The sequence below is a fragment of the Choloepus didactylus genome, chromosome 9 (assembly GCF_015220235.1).
Source record: "Choloepus didactylus isolate mChoDid1 chromosome 9, mChoDid1.pri, whole genome shotgun sequence".
Classification (NCBI taxonomy): domain Eukaryota; kingdom Metazoa; phylum Chordata; class Mammalia; order Pilosa; family Megalonychidae; genus Choloepus; species Choloepus didactylus.
In genome coordinates this window covers 25,207,808-25,224,044 of record NC_051315.1, presented here as the reverse complement: position 1 = coordinate 25,224,044, position 16,237 = coordinate 25,207,808, and the positions used below count along the sequence as shown (strand labels likewise).

At 38.3% G+C, this 16,237-nt stretch overlaps 2 protein-coding genes across 8 annotated transcripts in view; both read right to left on the bottom strand.

The window, feature by feature from the left end:
* Positions 1–16,237, bottom strand: part of THSD7B (thrombospondin type 1 domain containing 7B) — a 952,777-nt gene that overhangs the window by 429,862 nt on the left and 506,678 nt on the right. For all 7 annotated transcript variants that reach the window (XM_037848906.1, XM_037848908.1, XM_037848910.1 and 4 more), the window contains 2 exons: positions 8,669–8,860; positions 6,029–6,263 (listed from right to left, as the gene is read on the bottom strand). In XM_037848906.1, the coding sequence (XP_037704834.1) occupies positions 6,029–6,263; positions 8,669–8,860 (427 nt within the window). The remainder of the gene's footprint in view (positions 1–6,028; positions 6,264–8,668; positions 8,861–16,237) is intronic.
* Positions 4,940–5,282, bottom strand: LOC119543970 (bladder cancer-associated protein-like). The gene has a single exon (XM_037848914.1). It carries the CDS (start codon positions 5,229–5,231, stop codon positions 4,974–4,976), a length of 258 nt encoding a protein of 85 aa, XP_037704842.1. The 5' UTR covers positions 5,232–5,282; the 3' UTR covers positions 4,940–4,973.

Here is a 16,237-nt window from a genome sequence, read left to right as displayed (position 1 = left end):
TAAAAACCCCAGATCATAGCTCATGGTAAATATTTAAAAGTTGTAAGTGAATGATTGAGTAGTAGTCTATGCTATTAAAGCCTAAAGATAAATAAATCCCAAAGGATATTTGGCTAATTTCTCCAGCCATTTCTAAAACAAAATTGAAACCTTAAAACTCAGGGAAACATACGAATTTGCTTTTTAGTTGGTAAATAAAGTATGGCCCTTTGCCTTTCTCATAATGTATACTTCCACTACTAGTGTGACACTCTTATCCTGGATTGGCAATGCTCTTAATAATGTATCCCATTTTAATCCACATATTTTCCTAGACTTGCACTGGAATGTTCTATATTTACTCTTGCTTGCTCGCCCTCCTTCAAAGCACTGTGCTGATCTGCAACACCTATAGTTACAAAACCTGCCATTTTTCAGTTATTCTCCCATAATCAAGATACAGCCAAACATTCCTCCATCACCTTCATCAGTCATCTGACTCAGGAGCTGATGCTCTTATCTCACTCAGCTAGGTGGGCCAAACCTGTGAATGTTTTAAACATTAAGTGATTACACAGAATGATTTATTACCATATCTCACAAAATGCCAGGTATTTTCAAATTAAAAGCAGAAAATGTCTTATCAGCAACTTTGGAAGCCCTTGAGTTTTGTGTTTTTAATCTTTATTATTATCTTTTGGTACTTTGCAACTAAAAAAAAAAAGCGTTAAATAGTGAAACAAAACCAAACAAAACCCCAGGAATATCCCAACAGGCTCTCACTTCTGGCACAGTTGTACCCTATCTGGTTCTCATTTTCTGATATGATAAGTTCAAGTACATGGAAACCAAAATACCAACCCAGGGATGTAAGAACTTGGAAGGAAATCTGTGCCTCCCAGGGCAGTGTGATTGGAGATAAAAACATATTGTTTTTAGCCCATCGATTCCATGGGGGCGCACTTATTTACTCTAACCTGAAGGCCACTCTTTCCTTAAGATATTTTCTTCTTCCTTTTCGTTTCTATTCCCTTGTCCCCACTCCAAAGGAATTCACAAGTAACAGGAAATCTGTTTTCACTGCAAAGGAACGCGCATGAAAAAAGCAGAATTATTTTTTGAAAGGGCAGAGCAAAGGATATATTCTACTGTGGATAATTCCACTTTAAGCTTCACTGGACTCTAAGTATTGTTTTTTTAGCTCAATTAATCTCATTAACCTCAAGAATTTTAATTAACTTTACTAAAGTCAATGCAAACTGCTCATGTTTAGCACGATTGTTTGGGAGACATGCAGTAAGAATTAAAACCAAGTTGTTAAGTCTCCAGCCTCATTAACAGTACAAAAGGAATTCACAATGTCTTTATAAGTATGTATGTGTGTGTTGGGGAAAACATCTGTGCAATTTACTTTTTGTGTTGGTAAACAAGAGCAAAACTGGAGGCTATTCACTGTGTAATAATAGTATTTTAATTTCAAATACAAATTTTCAAACAAATGTATATTGGTTTGTGAATCACAGTCTAAACGGTAAGCTTCATGGTACTGTGATTTCTTTTTAGTCACAAAAAATCTTTAGGTTAATAGGCAATATTTAAGTAAGTTGACATGCTCAGAGGTTTCTTTGACAAAACTATAATTCAAAGTAATTATGATGAAATAGAAGATTATCTGAACATTCAACCTAACTTTTCATGTCTAAATAGCCCTTAAAAATGTGTTGAATATTTAGTCAGCTAGGTGTCATTCTCAATTCAAATGTACCTTTGCTAAGAAAATAACAAACTGTATTCATGCCAAGTGGATTTTTCATGTCATGTTTCAGAGATGAAAAGTTTTGTGGAAGGGAAATGATCAGACTCCGGGCATGTTAAATTTTTCTATCAATATAAAGTATAATAGTTTGCTGCATTTTATGTAGAGCTTACTGCTATACCTAAACCAAATTTATTTTTATCTGTATATTCAGCCTAAGGTTTCATGCATCTTTTTTTTTTTTTTAAAGCAGCCGAAAATTAGGTCATAAAGAAGAACATTACCAAGGCTGCAATTCTTCCCAGATAAGAGGAGTTCTCATACTGCTGAGTACTTTTATAAACCTTTCAGTATTTTACCAGAACTCCATGAAATAGAATATCATCTGAAACAGGTGATATACAAAAGTTATTGTCCATGTTTGGCTATGACTCCTATTGATGCAATCGATCTACACGGTGCTACAGATACCTAACAAGTTGAAAAACTGAAAAAACCACAACTGTCTCAAAGTTGATTTTCCAAAACAAACCACAAACACTGTAGAGTTAGATGTTAAAGCAGAAACAATATCATTTATGATTTTAAAAGAACAGAAGGTCATACATATGACCTCTTTACTACTCTTCAGGATAGTTCCCTTTGCCAAAATTTCTCCTAAAGCAAAGTATTAACATCAGATTCTCTCCCTCTTCCTTCCATTCTTCATTTCCAGTCTCTGTCAAACCCTATCACTTCCCTACACACAGGTCTAGTTCGTTCCTGAATTCCAAAAATATTTACTGAACACTATGTGCCAGGTGCTTTGCTAAACTCTGGAGTAACAACAATACAGAACACTTAACCCCAGTCCTCTGGAAGCCACATTAGGAAGAGAGAGAGGTGAGAGTTCACTGACTGTGATTTATATCAGGTTCTAAGGTTGTAAATATCTTTGTTTTTATTTGCAGTGCCACCTACCACCAGCGGGGGCAGCATTGGCCTGTCTGCGTTATTTTCGCCATCTTTAGCTCATTTCCATTAACTAAGCTTCTGTGACCAAAGTGGATACCACAGCAGTGTAGATAAGGCCCAGAACTCTTCACTATGGTGCCTCAGATTAATTTAATCAGGCATTTGTGTTGTCCAAGGCAGAAAGAATTGAATTGAATTAGGCAGAATAGTGAAGGTATTTGCTTACATTCCTAGCAGAGATGCTACCAGTACTTGCTCTGTCTTGGTCTCTGCTTCTTTCTGAGAATCAGCTTTACTCTCTCCTCCAGAATTTTCCACTAGGCCCAACCACGATTGTGGCAACTCTGAGTTCATGCTTTTAGAGGAAAGAGGATTTTGTTTTCCCAGGTTCAGCCTGAAAATTCTAAGTTGCCTAGCGTGTACCACTAGCCCAAAGCTTGCCCTGGTCCAACCTGGTGAGCCACCACCCATGTGGCTGGGGCAGGCTCTTCTACTGCAGGAAGGGACTATTTCAAACATGGCCACTGGGGAATCCCTATCAACAGGTCCATCCCCCAGTCTCTGCAGACTGTGTGGGCCCTTCCATTTTCTTATCCACAAGCCTTCCCCATGGGTTTGAGGAACAGTTACGTCTGCTCTTTCAGTCTAGATGTACAACTCCCACAACTGAGCTCTCCAGCCAAATTCCTCTTTTTTCTATCCCATCACTTGCAATTGTTTTTGACTCTTTTTCATATCTATCACCTAGTCCCCAGGTCCAAATTTGATGATTTTCCTACTACTTTTTTTTTTTTTAAAGTTTATAAAGCTTTATTAAACATTCCAAACAGCTGTGCAACAAACACACCAGAAAGAAAAGCTCCAGAATAGTAGTCCAAAGATTTCACAAGTGTGGCCTCGCAGTCCCATTCCCTAGATGGAGTGCCTCCAGCTCTGTCCTCTGACTGGCCCACCTCTCTCCCCCATCAGGCAACAGAAGATGGATGGTTCTGCCTGGGGGGGACAATTATGTCGATTCCCAGTGGGCAGGGGCCAGGAGAAAGTCTCATTTGCCAACACTTGTTACTGAAGCAAAGAAAAAGAAAAAAACAAGTGACAGTCACAAGGTCTTCCTGTGTATTCTTCTTATATAAGGTACAGTCTATATGTGCAGGAATGAAGAGGCTCCTGGCATGAGGATGATGGCCATCACTCCCCTCTGTCTTGTCTGAACCACCTCGGACTCCAGTGTGCTGGTCACTCTGCAATCCCCATGCTAAATAAAAACCGTAGTGGCACCTACTATTGCTAAACCTCAAAATCAGAACACGTTCCATAAAGCTTCTTTAAAAGGACTATACATATGCATTTGTACAAACACACACACACACACACACACACACACACACACACACAGGGCATACCAAAAAATATCCAAACATGTATCAAAGAGATCATAGCTGTTTATGAAACACATAAGTACTCTCCCATTCACTCAGGTGGGGACGGCTAGATGTACATGAACACACCACACCTCAATTCTGCAAAGCATGCACAGGAGCTACAATGAGCACCCCCCCACCTCCCCACACACACACTCAAAGAAGGCAGGAGGAAGGGCAAAGGAAGTGACACTGGGCTGGGAAGCCATAAGCCCAGACACCCAGATGAAAGAACAACATCTATCTGTTCCTTCTTTCTGAAAAATGAAGTGGAGAAAATACTGGCGATTTGTGGACAACAATCAATCAAGGCATGTTTCTGTCTACCTGCTGAATAGGGAAAACAGGATGAAAAAGCAAGGCTCTCGGGCGTCAGCAATCTCTTTAAATTCAAGATAAGTGCAAAAGTAAGCCCTGTCTTAGACAGGAGCTCCCCAAAAAGGAAAGGGGCAGAAGAGAACTAAAGGGAAACCAGGAGAGGGACTGAGGAGTCACTAACATTTGGGGAAGGAAGGAGACCCTGACGAGACTGGCATTTTATCCACCTCAATCAGCCCAGGGCTGTGGACCAGTCACTCCTCGTATGAATGAGGCGAGGGGGTTACCATCCCACCAGCCAGGGATCGAAATGGGGATGGAACACACACACCACAAGACCACCCATGACTATAGGACTCAACATTAAGAGCACCAGTCAGTGCCATTATTCACGTTATAAGGATAAAACATCACAGGCCAGAAAGGTGCTGTTAGGAATGTGGCACCCGCACAGCTGCAGGATTTTAAACTCCGATGCTTTATGACCTACATCAATGCCTCGCCTCCCATCTTCTGCTTCCTTGGAAAGCTAATTGGGCAGGCTGTTACGTGCCCACAACTCCATGTGCCAATTCCGGAAGCAGGGAATCAGAGCAGTGGTCCAGGAAACAGTTTTCCCAGCAGCTGTAGCAGATGAGGAACAGGGCTGCCAAGAAAACCAAGGCACAAATCGTGTAAGGTTTCTGCTCCAGGAGGAAGCTGAGCAGGCAGAAGCCCATGAACATGGAGTGGATGAACCACAGGGTGGGGTTGAGGGGCTTGGGAAAGAGGAGGACGGGCAGCAGCCACTGGAGGCAATACATGATCTCTGCTGGGCAGGGCCTTCACCAAGGCTGCTGGGCACCGCTGCAGGAACCGACCTAATGGGAGCCAGCGGGCGTGGGCGGATGCCCTCCACTTTCTTCAAACATCACTCTCCAGGAGCTGAGCCACTGTACTCTCTGGCTGTCAGCTCGGGATCACCAAGGCAGCAGGGATCCTGCAAGCTCTGCCATGGCGCCACCACCACTATCGCCGTCATTGCTGCAACCAGCTTCCTCCTCAGCTCACCACCAACGCTTCAGGAATCCTACTATTTTTTAAAAATTTATATTTCTACATGCAGAGTATAACATGCATGTAATTATAACCTACTTGTGGGCATGAAGTAGTCCAATCAAAAGACCCCTTTGGATTTGTCTGCTCACTGGAAAGATCCATTGGCCCTAAACAAGAGTATTACACAACCTATACTTTCAAAGTACAGAAACTATCTTCATGTTGACCTAGTCATGTGATTGGAATAGAGTAAAAAATACGGAAATCAGCTAGAGAAAACTTGTTTGATTACTCACATTCAACATTTGCAGACATTATTTACTTTTATTGATGAACTAATACACACCCTGTAACTGCACTAACAATCTATATAGTAACAGTACTTATCTTTGTTTGAGGAATAATTTTTAGTCTTTAAGAGTCAAAATTTTATAAAAAAAGAAAAATAAAACAGTTACTATAGCTTAGATCCAGACATATTGGTTGTTTGATAAATGATTTTGGTTAACTATACGCAGCTATGTAATATTTATATGCACTTCCAGTAATACATTGCTAATACCTTTTAGTCATCACTTGTCCCACGTGACTTTTGACACAGAAGACCCTCCGCGTCTGAATGCCCACACCACACCTTGCTTCTCCATTCCAGCCAATGGTTGCATTAAGGGCAGTTACCAGTGTGTCTTCAGAACAGGGACCCCAAGGCGAAGTCTCCCAGGAGAGTTGCATACAGGAATGGTCATTACATAAACGATACTCTTGGAGGGCCTGATTTGGGGGACATGGCTTTCCACCTGCAAAAAATAAAAGTGAAAGAGAATATACAGCCATAGCTGTCATTGTTGCTATATTTGCTGATGTTATTATAGTTGTTCTTGTTTTTGCTGTTTTAATGGTCTAGAAGGATGGTCTTTTTGACCCATCCTTCCAAGGGCCTAAGCAACTGCACTCTTCTTTCTACTCTAAGGCCATGGTTCTTCTGTTCCAAATAACAAATGGAGAAAAATATATTGTCCTTTTCTCTCCTAAATAACAGACAGCAGTCCAAGTCCATTAGATTATGAAAATAATTGACTCAACTACTTACTCCTGGGGCATGTACCATGAGATAAACTCCAAAGAAATCTGGTTTTCTTTTTTTTTAAATAAAATTCTTTAATGTATATTCTAAAGTAGCAACTACAGACTGACAATTTGGTGACTTAATTTTATAGCTAACAATTTGTATAACAGAGAAAGTAACTGGGTGAAACTTTTCTAAGATCAAGTGGATGTTTTTCTATTCCTAGAGATTGAAGCTATTAGGCATTCAATTGCGTTCTAGGTTTCCATTTGCATAGGTCTCACAATCACAAAATCAAGTGTAGGGGATGCACAGTTTACCCGAAAGTCCAAGAAAACAATGCTATGCTTCAGGTGTGAAACAGAGGAGCTTCTGCAGCAAGCACAGAGAGACTGTTGGGCTACCAGATGTAACCTAGTTTTGTTTATCTTGCCAACAAACAGCCTTCCTTGCTTTTCTTTAATATTGCCATGCTAACAGAAATTTGTTGGTTAGATATAATAGCCCATGTCCTTGAAGTGGTACTATGCAGAAAACACATATACACACACACACACACGTACACACACATTAACTACATAATCTCCCTTTCCTAAGAGAGATCCATTTTAAGACATCAACCCTCCACCCAAGGTGTACATTTTACTGCAATTTGAGAAATCCAGCCCATCCTTAAACTCTGAAATAATAGCTGACAATGCGCTACCCATCGTTAGGAAGACATGAAAGCTGTGTACCTGGACATGCTCAGGTGAGTCACACAATCCAATTTCATTACTACCTTTTCTTTCACATTTTTATATCCATGTAACAAGTGATACTTATTTAAAATATTGATCTTTTCCTACTCTTCCACACTATAACGTTTTATTCAGCTGGGCAAATGGTCAATAAGATTTGTGACCTTGATTCTGTCATTCTTGTTATTTTTTTCACCATTAAATACTACTGACTATTTTCCCCTTCCTGAAATATAAAATACAAGAGGGGGAAACAACTATACTTAAAAACAGGAGAATTTCCATTCATCTTGACCCTGGCTCCATTTCTTAGGCTCATGGAACAGAATCCTATTTACAAAGGAGCTCCTCACAGCCAGTGGTCACCCTGCCCTGCTGTTCTAACTGAGCCGTAGGCAGATGAAGCCATGGAGGGCATGAGAGAAATGGCACATGTTTAGGGACAGAGACAACTGCTATCAAGGACAGGAACATCTGCTTCTCTAACTTGTTCTGATATCACCCGTTGACATTCCCACAGCACTTTTTAGCTTCTTCAAAGCCATCTTCACAGCCCTCATGTTTCCGTCCCATCACAACATGCCAGCATGACAGAACAGGAAACCAGGGCATAAGGATCAGGTAGCTTGCCAATGTTAGTCACTATTCTAGGCCAAGAAGTCAGGTCTCCTGATTCCTAATTTGGAACTTTTGTTTTTGTTTTTTACCAGAAATATTCCAGTTATAATTCCAACTACACAAGCTACTTGCAACTGGATGTATGTCAAATAATCTTTGCTTCCTTCTCTAAAAAAAATAATGAAAAATGAAATCCATCTGATTTCATGGCCCATAAATAAATATGGATTAAAACGATTCATGTAAATATGGGAATCCAGCATAGATAAACTAGAGAATTAAAGGAAAAAAGCATGCATGAAAAGAAAACTTTAAATTTGGATTCAGGGGATGGAGATATCACCTATGAATGGCTACATCCTCAAAATGAACTTCTCAGTTACCTACTAGGAAAAAAAATTGAACATTTGACTCAATTTTTATTTAGGTGAAATTCACATAACATAAAACTAATCATTTTAAACTGAACAATTCAGTGGCATTTAGTATATTTACATTGTTGTCCAACTACCACCTCTATCTAGTTCCAAAACATTTTCATCATCCCAAAAGGAAAGCCCATACCCATTAAGCAGTTGCTCCCCATTTATTCTCGTCCAGCCCCTGGTAGCCACCAAACTGTGTTCTGTCCTTATCGATTCAGCTATTCTGTATATTTCATATAATGGAATCATGCAATGTGTGACCTTTACGTCTCGTTTCTTTCCCTTAGCACAATGCTTTAGAAGTTCATCCATCAACAACTGACTCTTGGGTTGAAACCTTAACTGTTACTCACCTTCTCCAGCCAATGCCAGGATAACCCTGGACCTGGTCTGTTTCCCAACTGAGTTTTTATTTGAACAGGACTGGGAACAGGATGACCACTCCATCCACTCGCTCACCACACAATCCATTCGGCAGGGAATTTCACAAGACATCTGCTCGGGAGGAGGAGGTGCCGGGCAGAAGCTCCCTGATACGTCTTCTCCTGTAACCAAGAAGATCAAGACAGATGCTGATTAATGTATAATTGAGAGCAGTCCAAGGAACATTTAGGCTCATGCTTCTTCTATTACTTTAGCTTAATTTAGAAGACTTTACCTAGTGTCTGAACCAACAGAGTGCAAAAAAATGGTGGTTTCCCTAGCCTTTCATAATACTTGTATCAAGGAAAACTGCCAGGGAATCGTTTGGTATCTAGAATGGTAGATACTACAGCAAAAGTCCTATATGTCATCCTTCACAGGGACAAAGTTGGCTTCTTCCAGGAACAATTAAGCAATGGATGGCTGGAGACTGACATGATTGATGTGCTATTGACAACCATGTGTAACAAGCATTCATTTTTCTGCAAAATGCAGGTCAGAATAGTCTGCTGGCCTGAAAATGACAATTTATACTGAGCATTCTATTATATTGTTAAGGAAGAATTTTATCATTCTAATTTTCTTTTGGGCACTTTCAACTCCAAATAGGTAACCTTAAGCAAGATTATCACATGATAACTTTTGTTGTGTTATGCATAGTGGTTACTAACCTGAAACTACAATGGGAATAGGCATATGGCTAAAATGATATTACCTTTTGGGTTGAAATGCAGTCCTAAATCTCCCTTAATGTGTTTACTATTCATCCTTTGAATGATCCAATGAAAAGCTAAACCAAAAAATAACTACATTAATCATGGCACAAATGCATTCCAAATAGCAAGGATTCCCAGTTTTGCTATTAGTCCAATGTCTTTCCATAATACTATTTACAAACCTCTGATATCACATCATAGTACAAGATTTTCCAGAAAATATACAATAACAGAGGACGGTGTTTTACACTGAACAGTCGTTAAGAGTAACAGCATCATTTCTAAGTTCCTTTACTATATTTCAAATTATTACAGTGATTTTTTAAAAATCTACTTCAAGTTATTTATTCACATATCCCTAAAATTCCAATATTTGTCTTTATAGCTACTAATTCAACTCTTACTATTTCCCCCAGTTCACAGTGTCCTCATAAAACAGAGGTCAGAAAGAATAGTGATAACATTTATAGTTTGAAGTAACAACATGAAACGTGGAATGGGAAATATAGGAAAGAAGAGGTTTTCTATTTGTGACCTTATGCCTATGGAATTCTCTTTGTCATGATCTATCCAACAGAAAATATAACTGCTAAGGGGTCTAATATTTACTGAGCATCTCCTTTGTGTCAAGCACTGTGCTAACCGCTTTGTGTATATTATTCAGTCCTTATAAGCAGCTCAGAGATAGGTATGATCTGCCTCATGTTACAGGTGAGGAGTCAGAGTCTCAGAAAGGAAAACTTGCTCAGGGTCACACAGGCCCATGTCATGAATCAAATCTAAACTATCTGCTTCCAAAACCTCTGTTTTTCCCATGAACAATGTGTGTCTAATTCTAGGGGGATGGATATTCCTTTTTTTTTTTTTTTTGAGGAAGTAAATAAAAGAAGCTGGCAGTGAGCAAGATTGCCTAAAGGAGAAGATGGCACACTGCTAATATCTGCATTCATATTTGTAACTGAGGCCAGGCTCATTGCCCTTGAGGTACAAATAAAACTTTTCAAGCATATTATGAGAAGTAATAGAGATTCTAGCAAATAATCAAGCTGAAAGACCAGTTCCAATCATTCTCTTCTCAGTCTCAATCTATTTTCAGGTTGAGTCCACAGTGTACGGTGTATACACACACAGACACACACACACACAGACACACACACCAAGAAAGCTGAAGGGCAGTGCTTTCTCAAATACAGGGCAGGCAGGCCGAAAAAATGCCCAACTAGGATAATATCAAAATTCAATTTTCACTTTTGTGAATATTATTAGCATATTTTTACACAAAAATACCTTAAAGTAGTGTCTTGCAAAGAACATTTTTGAGGAATAAGAGATATTAATAGAGGTCTTATAAAAAGTGGGGAGAAAATCTGGGAAGTATTGGGCTAAAAATAGTAAAATGGTCTTATTACTGCATAACTCCTCAGAATGTTGGAAACGCCAATATACATTCCAAATTCCCTAGGAGGAAAGTGTTATGTAGTATGTTTCAGCCATATTTGGCTAAGGACCATCCTACTTGAGAATTATATCTCTTCTAGATTTGCTATTTGCCTGAACACACTTAGGAAAAAAAATCTTCCTTCTAGAGTTATAAAATTACCAACTACTGTTTGTTGATATACTCTATTCAAGGCATACAATGGGATAAAATACTATTATTTATTCCCTATACTGTATGTACTTGTGGTTCAGAAAACAGAATGGTCTATGGGGGAATGACTATAGAAGAAAGCTTTCTAAAAAGGGAGTGAGGATGGTTAAGAATTGGCGGCAATGGCGCAGAGCATTTCAGGCAATGGAAGTATTGACAAACGTAAGGTGGTAGGAAAGTACAAGGTATTTGGAAGAGAGTTCATACTGATGGTGAATAACAAGAAGAGAAAGCCCATGTTGGAAGAGTTGTTGAAGATCAAATTCTGAATGGCTAACCTGATACACAAGTTTTGTTCTATTTCTCTCTTCCTTAAATTCCAAGTCACTGTGGTTTCCCATTATCCACCTCTAACATCCTCCCCAGTCAACACACATTCACCACCCTCAGCATTCACTGCAGGTGCTCAAGTATTCTCAACACCTAAACTTCTTTATATACTGATATACTCATTTCCTCGGTGCAATTAAATGTTAATACTACTATAAACATTTTGATAGTGTGTTTTACTGGCTAATTCAGAAACGTGAGCAAACAGATTAGACTTTCTTTAGGAAAGCCGATCTAATAGTCATAAACAGACCCACAAATCGAGTGTGAGCTACTATTTATAAGAAATCTTGCAAAAGAAAAGCAGTGCAATGGGATCCTAGTCAGGTGAATCCCAGAACCAACACCAACGTCCTTGAGTGTATTACTTAACTTCTTTGAACCTCCATTGTCTCATCTGCAATAATGGAATACTAATATTTACTTTACCAAATTACTCTAAGGATTAGAAATAATGTATAACAAGGTACCTAACACATATAACAAGGTGCCTAACACATGGCCCACTCTCAATATACAACGAGTTTTAAAAATGTTGTTTGTAAAGATTTATACCACAAAAAATTAAGGCCTTCTTCACCTGAAAAATCTAAATATTTATGTCATAACCATGGAAAGTACTGTTTTACCATTCATGTATGTGTAGAAATAACTACCAACAGCTTCACATTTTGGTTCACATAAAATGTAAAGGTATTTATAATTATCCAGATCATTTTACTGACATGGTTGTCAAATGTAAATGATTTAAGAGTCAAAAAGAAAGCACTTGAGCCCAAATAAGCTCATCTGCTACCTACATTGGTATAGTTATCTTCCCATTGCAGAGAGAGAACCCATCTCAAAAGAGGAGTAGTTATGCTTTACTGTTTTCATTCTCTTGGAAGGATCAATGAGACCAAGTGAAATCTCAGGCAAGCATGGGAAATAAAGCAGTCTATGGGATAGAAACTTAGCCATTAAAAGTGAGTTTCACAAGCTCTGATAATATAATGCCATAATAAAATAGAATATATTTAAGAGGGAAATTGAATTCATCTTTCAAGAGGACTCTATAAAATTACTCCCAGCCATCATCAAGCTCCCTTAGATCAATAATGACAAATTACAAGTTCTCTCTTTGTAGAGTAGACTTGCTTAAACCAGTGGTGATTCTGGGAATATGGAATGTGGAGCAGCTTTGACCTCTTCACAGTGCTGATTGTTCGTGATTCTACGGACCATGGCACAGACGGCCAGTTGACTGGGTCCAGGTCATAGTAACCATGATGGCCTGCTAGGATAAGAGAATGATTCCTGAAAATGAAAGTACTAGGATAAGAGAATGATTCCTGAAAATAAAAATATACTTAATTTTCTAAGAATATTTATTTTTCCAGTTCAAATGTATATATTATTTAAAGACAAAGCACAAATAGCTCATGGCAGACTCTCTGAAGCCACCAAACAACCATATACATTTAACACTGATACAGTTATCAGAGTTTGGTGTTTTTAATATCAAACAAATGTTTAAACCATAAATATTCTATATCCTACATCATGTGGCACTCACTCTGTTTTGTGACTTCAAAGGAACTTGAATTTAATATTATGTGCTATCTTTCATAACCATCAACAAACAACATAATCTGTAATTCTTAGTTTTTTCAACTAGACTGCAAGTGTCCAAAAAGAGAAAAGAAAAGAAGAATATATGGGTAAAACAGAAAAAAAAGGGAAGAGAAACCCAGTCATACACAAATCTACAATATTATTTGAAAAATATGCCAGTATTTTGTTATTGTACAAACTTCAAACTGCCATACTCTCCTGAAAATTATGCACACTGGGTACTTTATTGATATTTCCCCTTGTATACTATTACACTACCTATGGAAAATGATGAAACAGTTATCAAAAATACTCTACATGTCATAAAATTTTATGTCCTATTTAAATCTTAGAAAAGAATGCCAATAAACTTTGATTAAATGCTTGCCGACAGCTGAATAAGATATCAACTAGCAGTACATAGAAAATTTAGCAGAATTCATATATACTTAATTCCATTTTCTTAATCTAAATGTTATCTCCTCAAGGGCAAGGAGCCACTGGCTACTTAAACAAACTGAGACCTTAGTCAGCTAAGGAAATGTTTGTATTTCAAACCAATGTAACATGGAACAGAAGCTATTTGCAATATCATCATATTGCCAGCAATGCATTCACATTTCTGGTTGCTAATTTTACAATTTAAAGTTTATTTCTCCATCTAGATGACACATATAGGAAGAAAAATAAAGAAACCTGTTATTAAGTATTATAATATTAATAATGAAAACAACTACAACTGCAATAAAACAACAATAGCACCTGATATTTGGGAAAGCATAGAGCAGACTAGACCTTATGCTAAACATTACATAGAGCAATTTATTTGATATTCATATTAACATCATGAGTTTGGCACTATTGTTACATTTGAAGCACAGATGTCATTAAAAACTTGCTCAAAGTCACACAGCTAGTAGTGCATGAGCTGTGCCTGGAATGGAGATCTGAAAGATATTACAAGCTGCACTTTTACCCCTCATACGCTGTTAAGGTTTCCGGTTCATATCTCACATATGCTTTTCTCATCACATTGCTTTTACGTAATGGTAAGCCAGCAATTAAAAGATTCTATATAATTCATCATCAGCTATCAAAAAATTTAGCCTTGGGGGGTGTACATACAAAGGAATGGGCTCCTTGATTATCCAGGAGTTAAGCATGGGATAGGGCAGACTAGGACAAGCCTTTTCAAAAATAGACAAGGTAAGCAGATGAAAAAGAGATCATAAAGGAAAGAAAGAAGGATGAGATGAAATGCAAGACCAAGTAGGGAGAGAATAAAGTAGGGACATTCAGTGAAAACTACAGACAATGCATGATCAGAGAAATGACACAAACACAGGCAAAAAATATAATAATGATGTAAGGATGATCACAAAGGGAAAAACAATGAAACCTAAAAGGTGATAAAGGAAAAGGAAGAGATCACAGGAGCAAAAGCTAAAATACACTTGAGGGAAAACCCAAGAGAAACACTCAAAAGAAAATACTTTAGGTAAGAAATAATAACAGCTGAAAAAGAGAAAACAGTATTTCCCAGATGAACACGTTTACAGAAGCCAGGAGCTCAATGAAATTACATCTATATGGCAGGTGAAGCTGTTTGTTTCAGAAGCAAACTCTTCTTTGTTGTAGCCTGACAAACTGAGACACTCTATCAAGTTACTCAGCATATGATAATGTAATAATAGCGGCTAACAATTTGGTCACTCATGATGTGCCTGGTACAGTGTTAAAACATTCTACACACATTAACTCATTTACTCCTCAAAGCACTAAAGCAGCAAAGACGTACATAGCAGTTAGTACATGTCAGTTACTGCTCTAAGTAAAGTATATATTTGTTGACTTATTTAAACTTTGCTATCATTGTGCACATTTTATAGATAAGAACACTGAGTCTTGGAATGATGAGGTCAAATGTAAGTAACATGGTGGAGCTGGGGTTTAGACCCATTCACTCTGGGGCCGAGTTCATTTCTTCATCACAATGTTTTATGGGCCATCACGTCCCCTGGTTGCTGGAAGGATGATTATATACTTGGCCACATGAGGTTCAATCTAGGTGAAAGTTGGTCGGCTCTAAATATTATATCACTTTAAGCTCATGAATACTCTACTAAGTATTACTCAGGGTGAGGGAAAATGTGAAAGAGCAGAGTCCATAGACTGTATGATTTAGCACAAAGTAGAACTGCTCAAAAAGAAAGAATTATGTAAAAATCTAACAAAATTTCTGAGTACATAAATGTCACATTCCCTTGGGCCCGGTCACACATTCAAGGATGAGTAACCACCATTTTATATGTATGTGTGTAAAAGGTTTGAAAACTACTCATTATGACTTACATAGGAAAACCACTACTCCATTTTCTTATAAAAATAACTTCAACTTGCACATAGGCCCCTATTTCTGCTTGGCAGTCAGGGGTGTCCAGGGATGAAAAAGAAAGGGAAACACATAAATGTATCCACTTGTTGGGGACTGAATCCTGTCCCCAAAAGAAGACGTGTCCACTTCCAAACCCCCAGTCCTGTGGGTATGAACACATATGTAAACAGGACCCTTGAAAATGTTATTAGTTAAGCTACAGATTCATTGGTGAATAGGATTTTCAAAGATCTATTTTAGTTGGTGCAAAATTAAATCAGAATGTACCTTAGTCCATACGACTGGAATCCTTACAAGGCAGAGGAAATTCAGACATAGTCTGTTCAGAAGAAGCCAGAAGTCAGAGAAAGCCACAGGCGGAGACCAGAAAACAGATCATGAAGAGATGGAGGCAGAGATGCAAGCCAAGGAATTCCAAGGATTGTGTCTAGCCAGAACAAGAACACTACAGACTGGGAGAAAGCATGGCCTGTTGAGACCCTGATTTTAGACTCTAGCCTCCAAAACCATGAGACAATAAGTTCCTGTTGTTAAAACCAACCCATTATGTGGTATTTGTCGTAGCAGCCCTGCCAAATAAAGACACCTCTTAAAGTAACTTGGCACTTCGTGATAAAACTAAATCTTTTCAGAGTTAACAATCTGAGTTTTTCAACATCTATCCCCTTTCTCCTTTCTTCCTTTCTCTTTGCATGGCAGCCAAGTGTAGGAGATACAACTGTATAGAAATTGCACACTTTGAAATTTACTGGTTCTCTACTGAGTTATTTCAATAGACTTGGACTCTGTGTGTTGTAATCTAGTCTTTAAATAG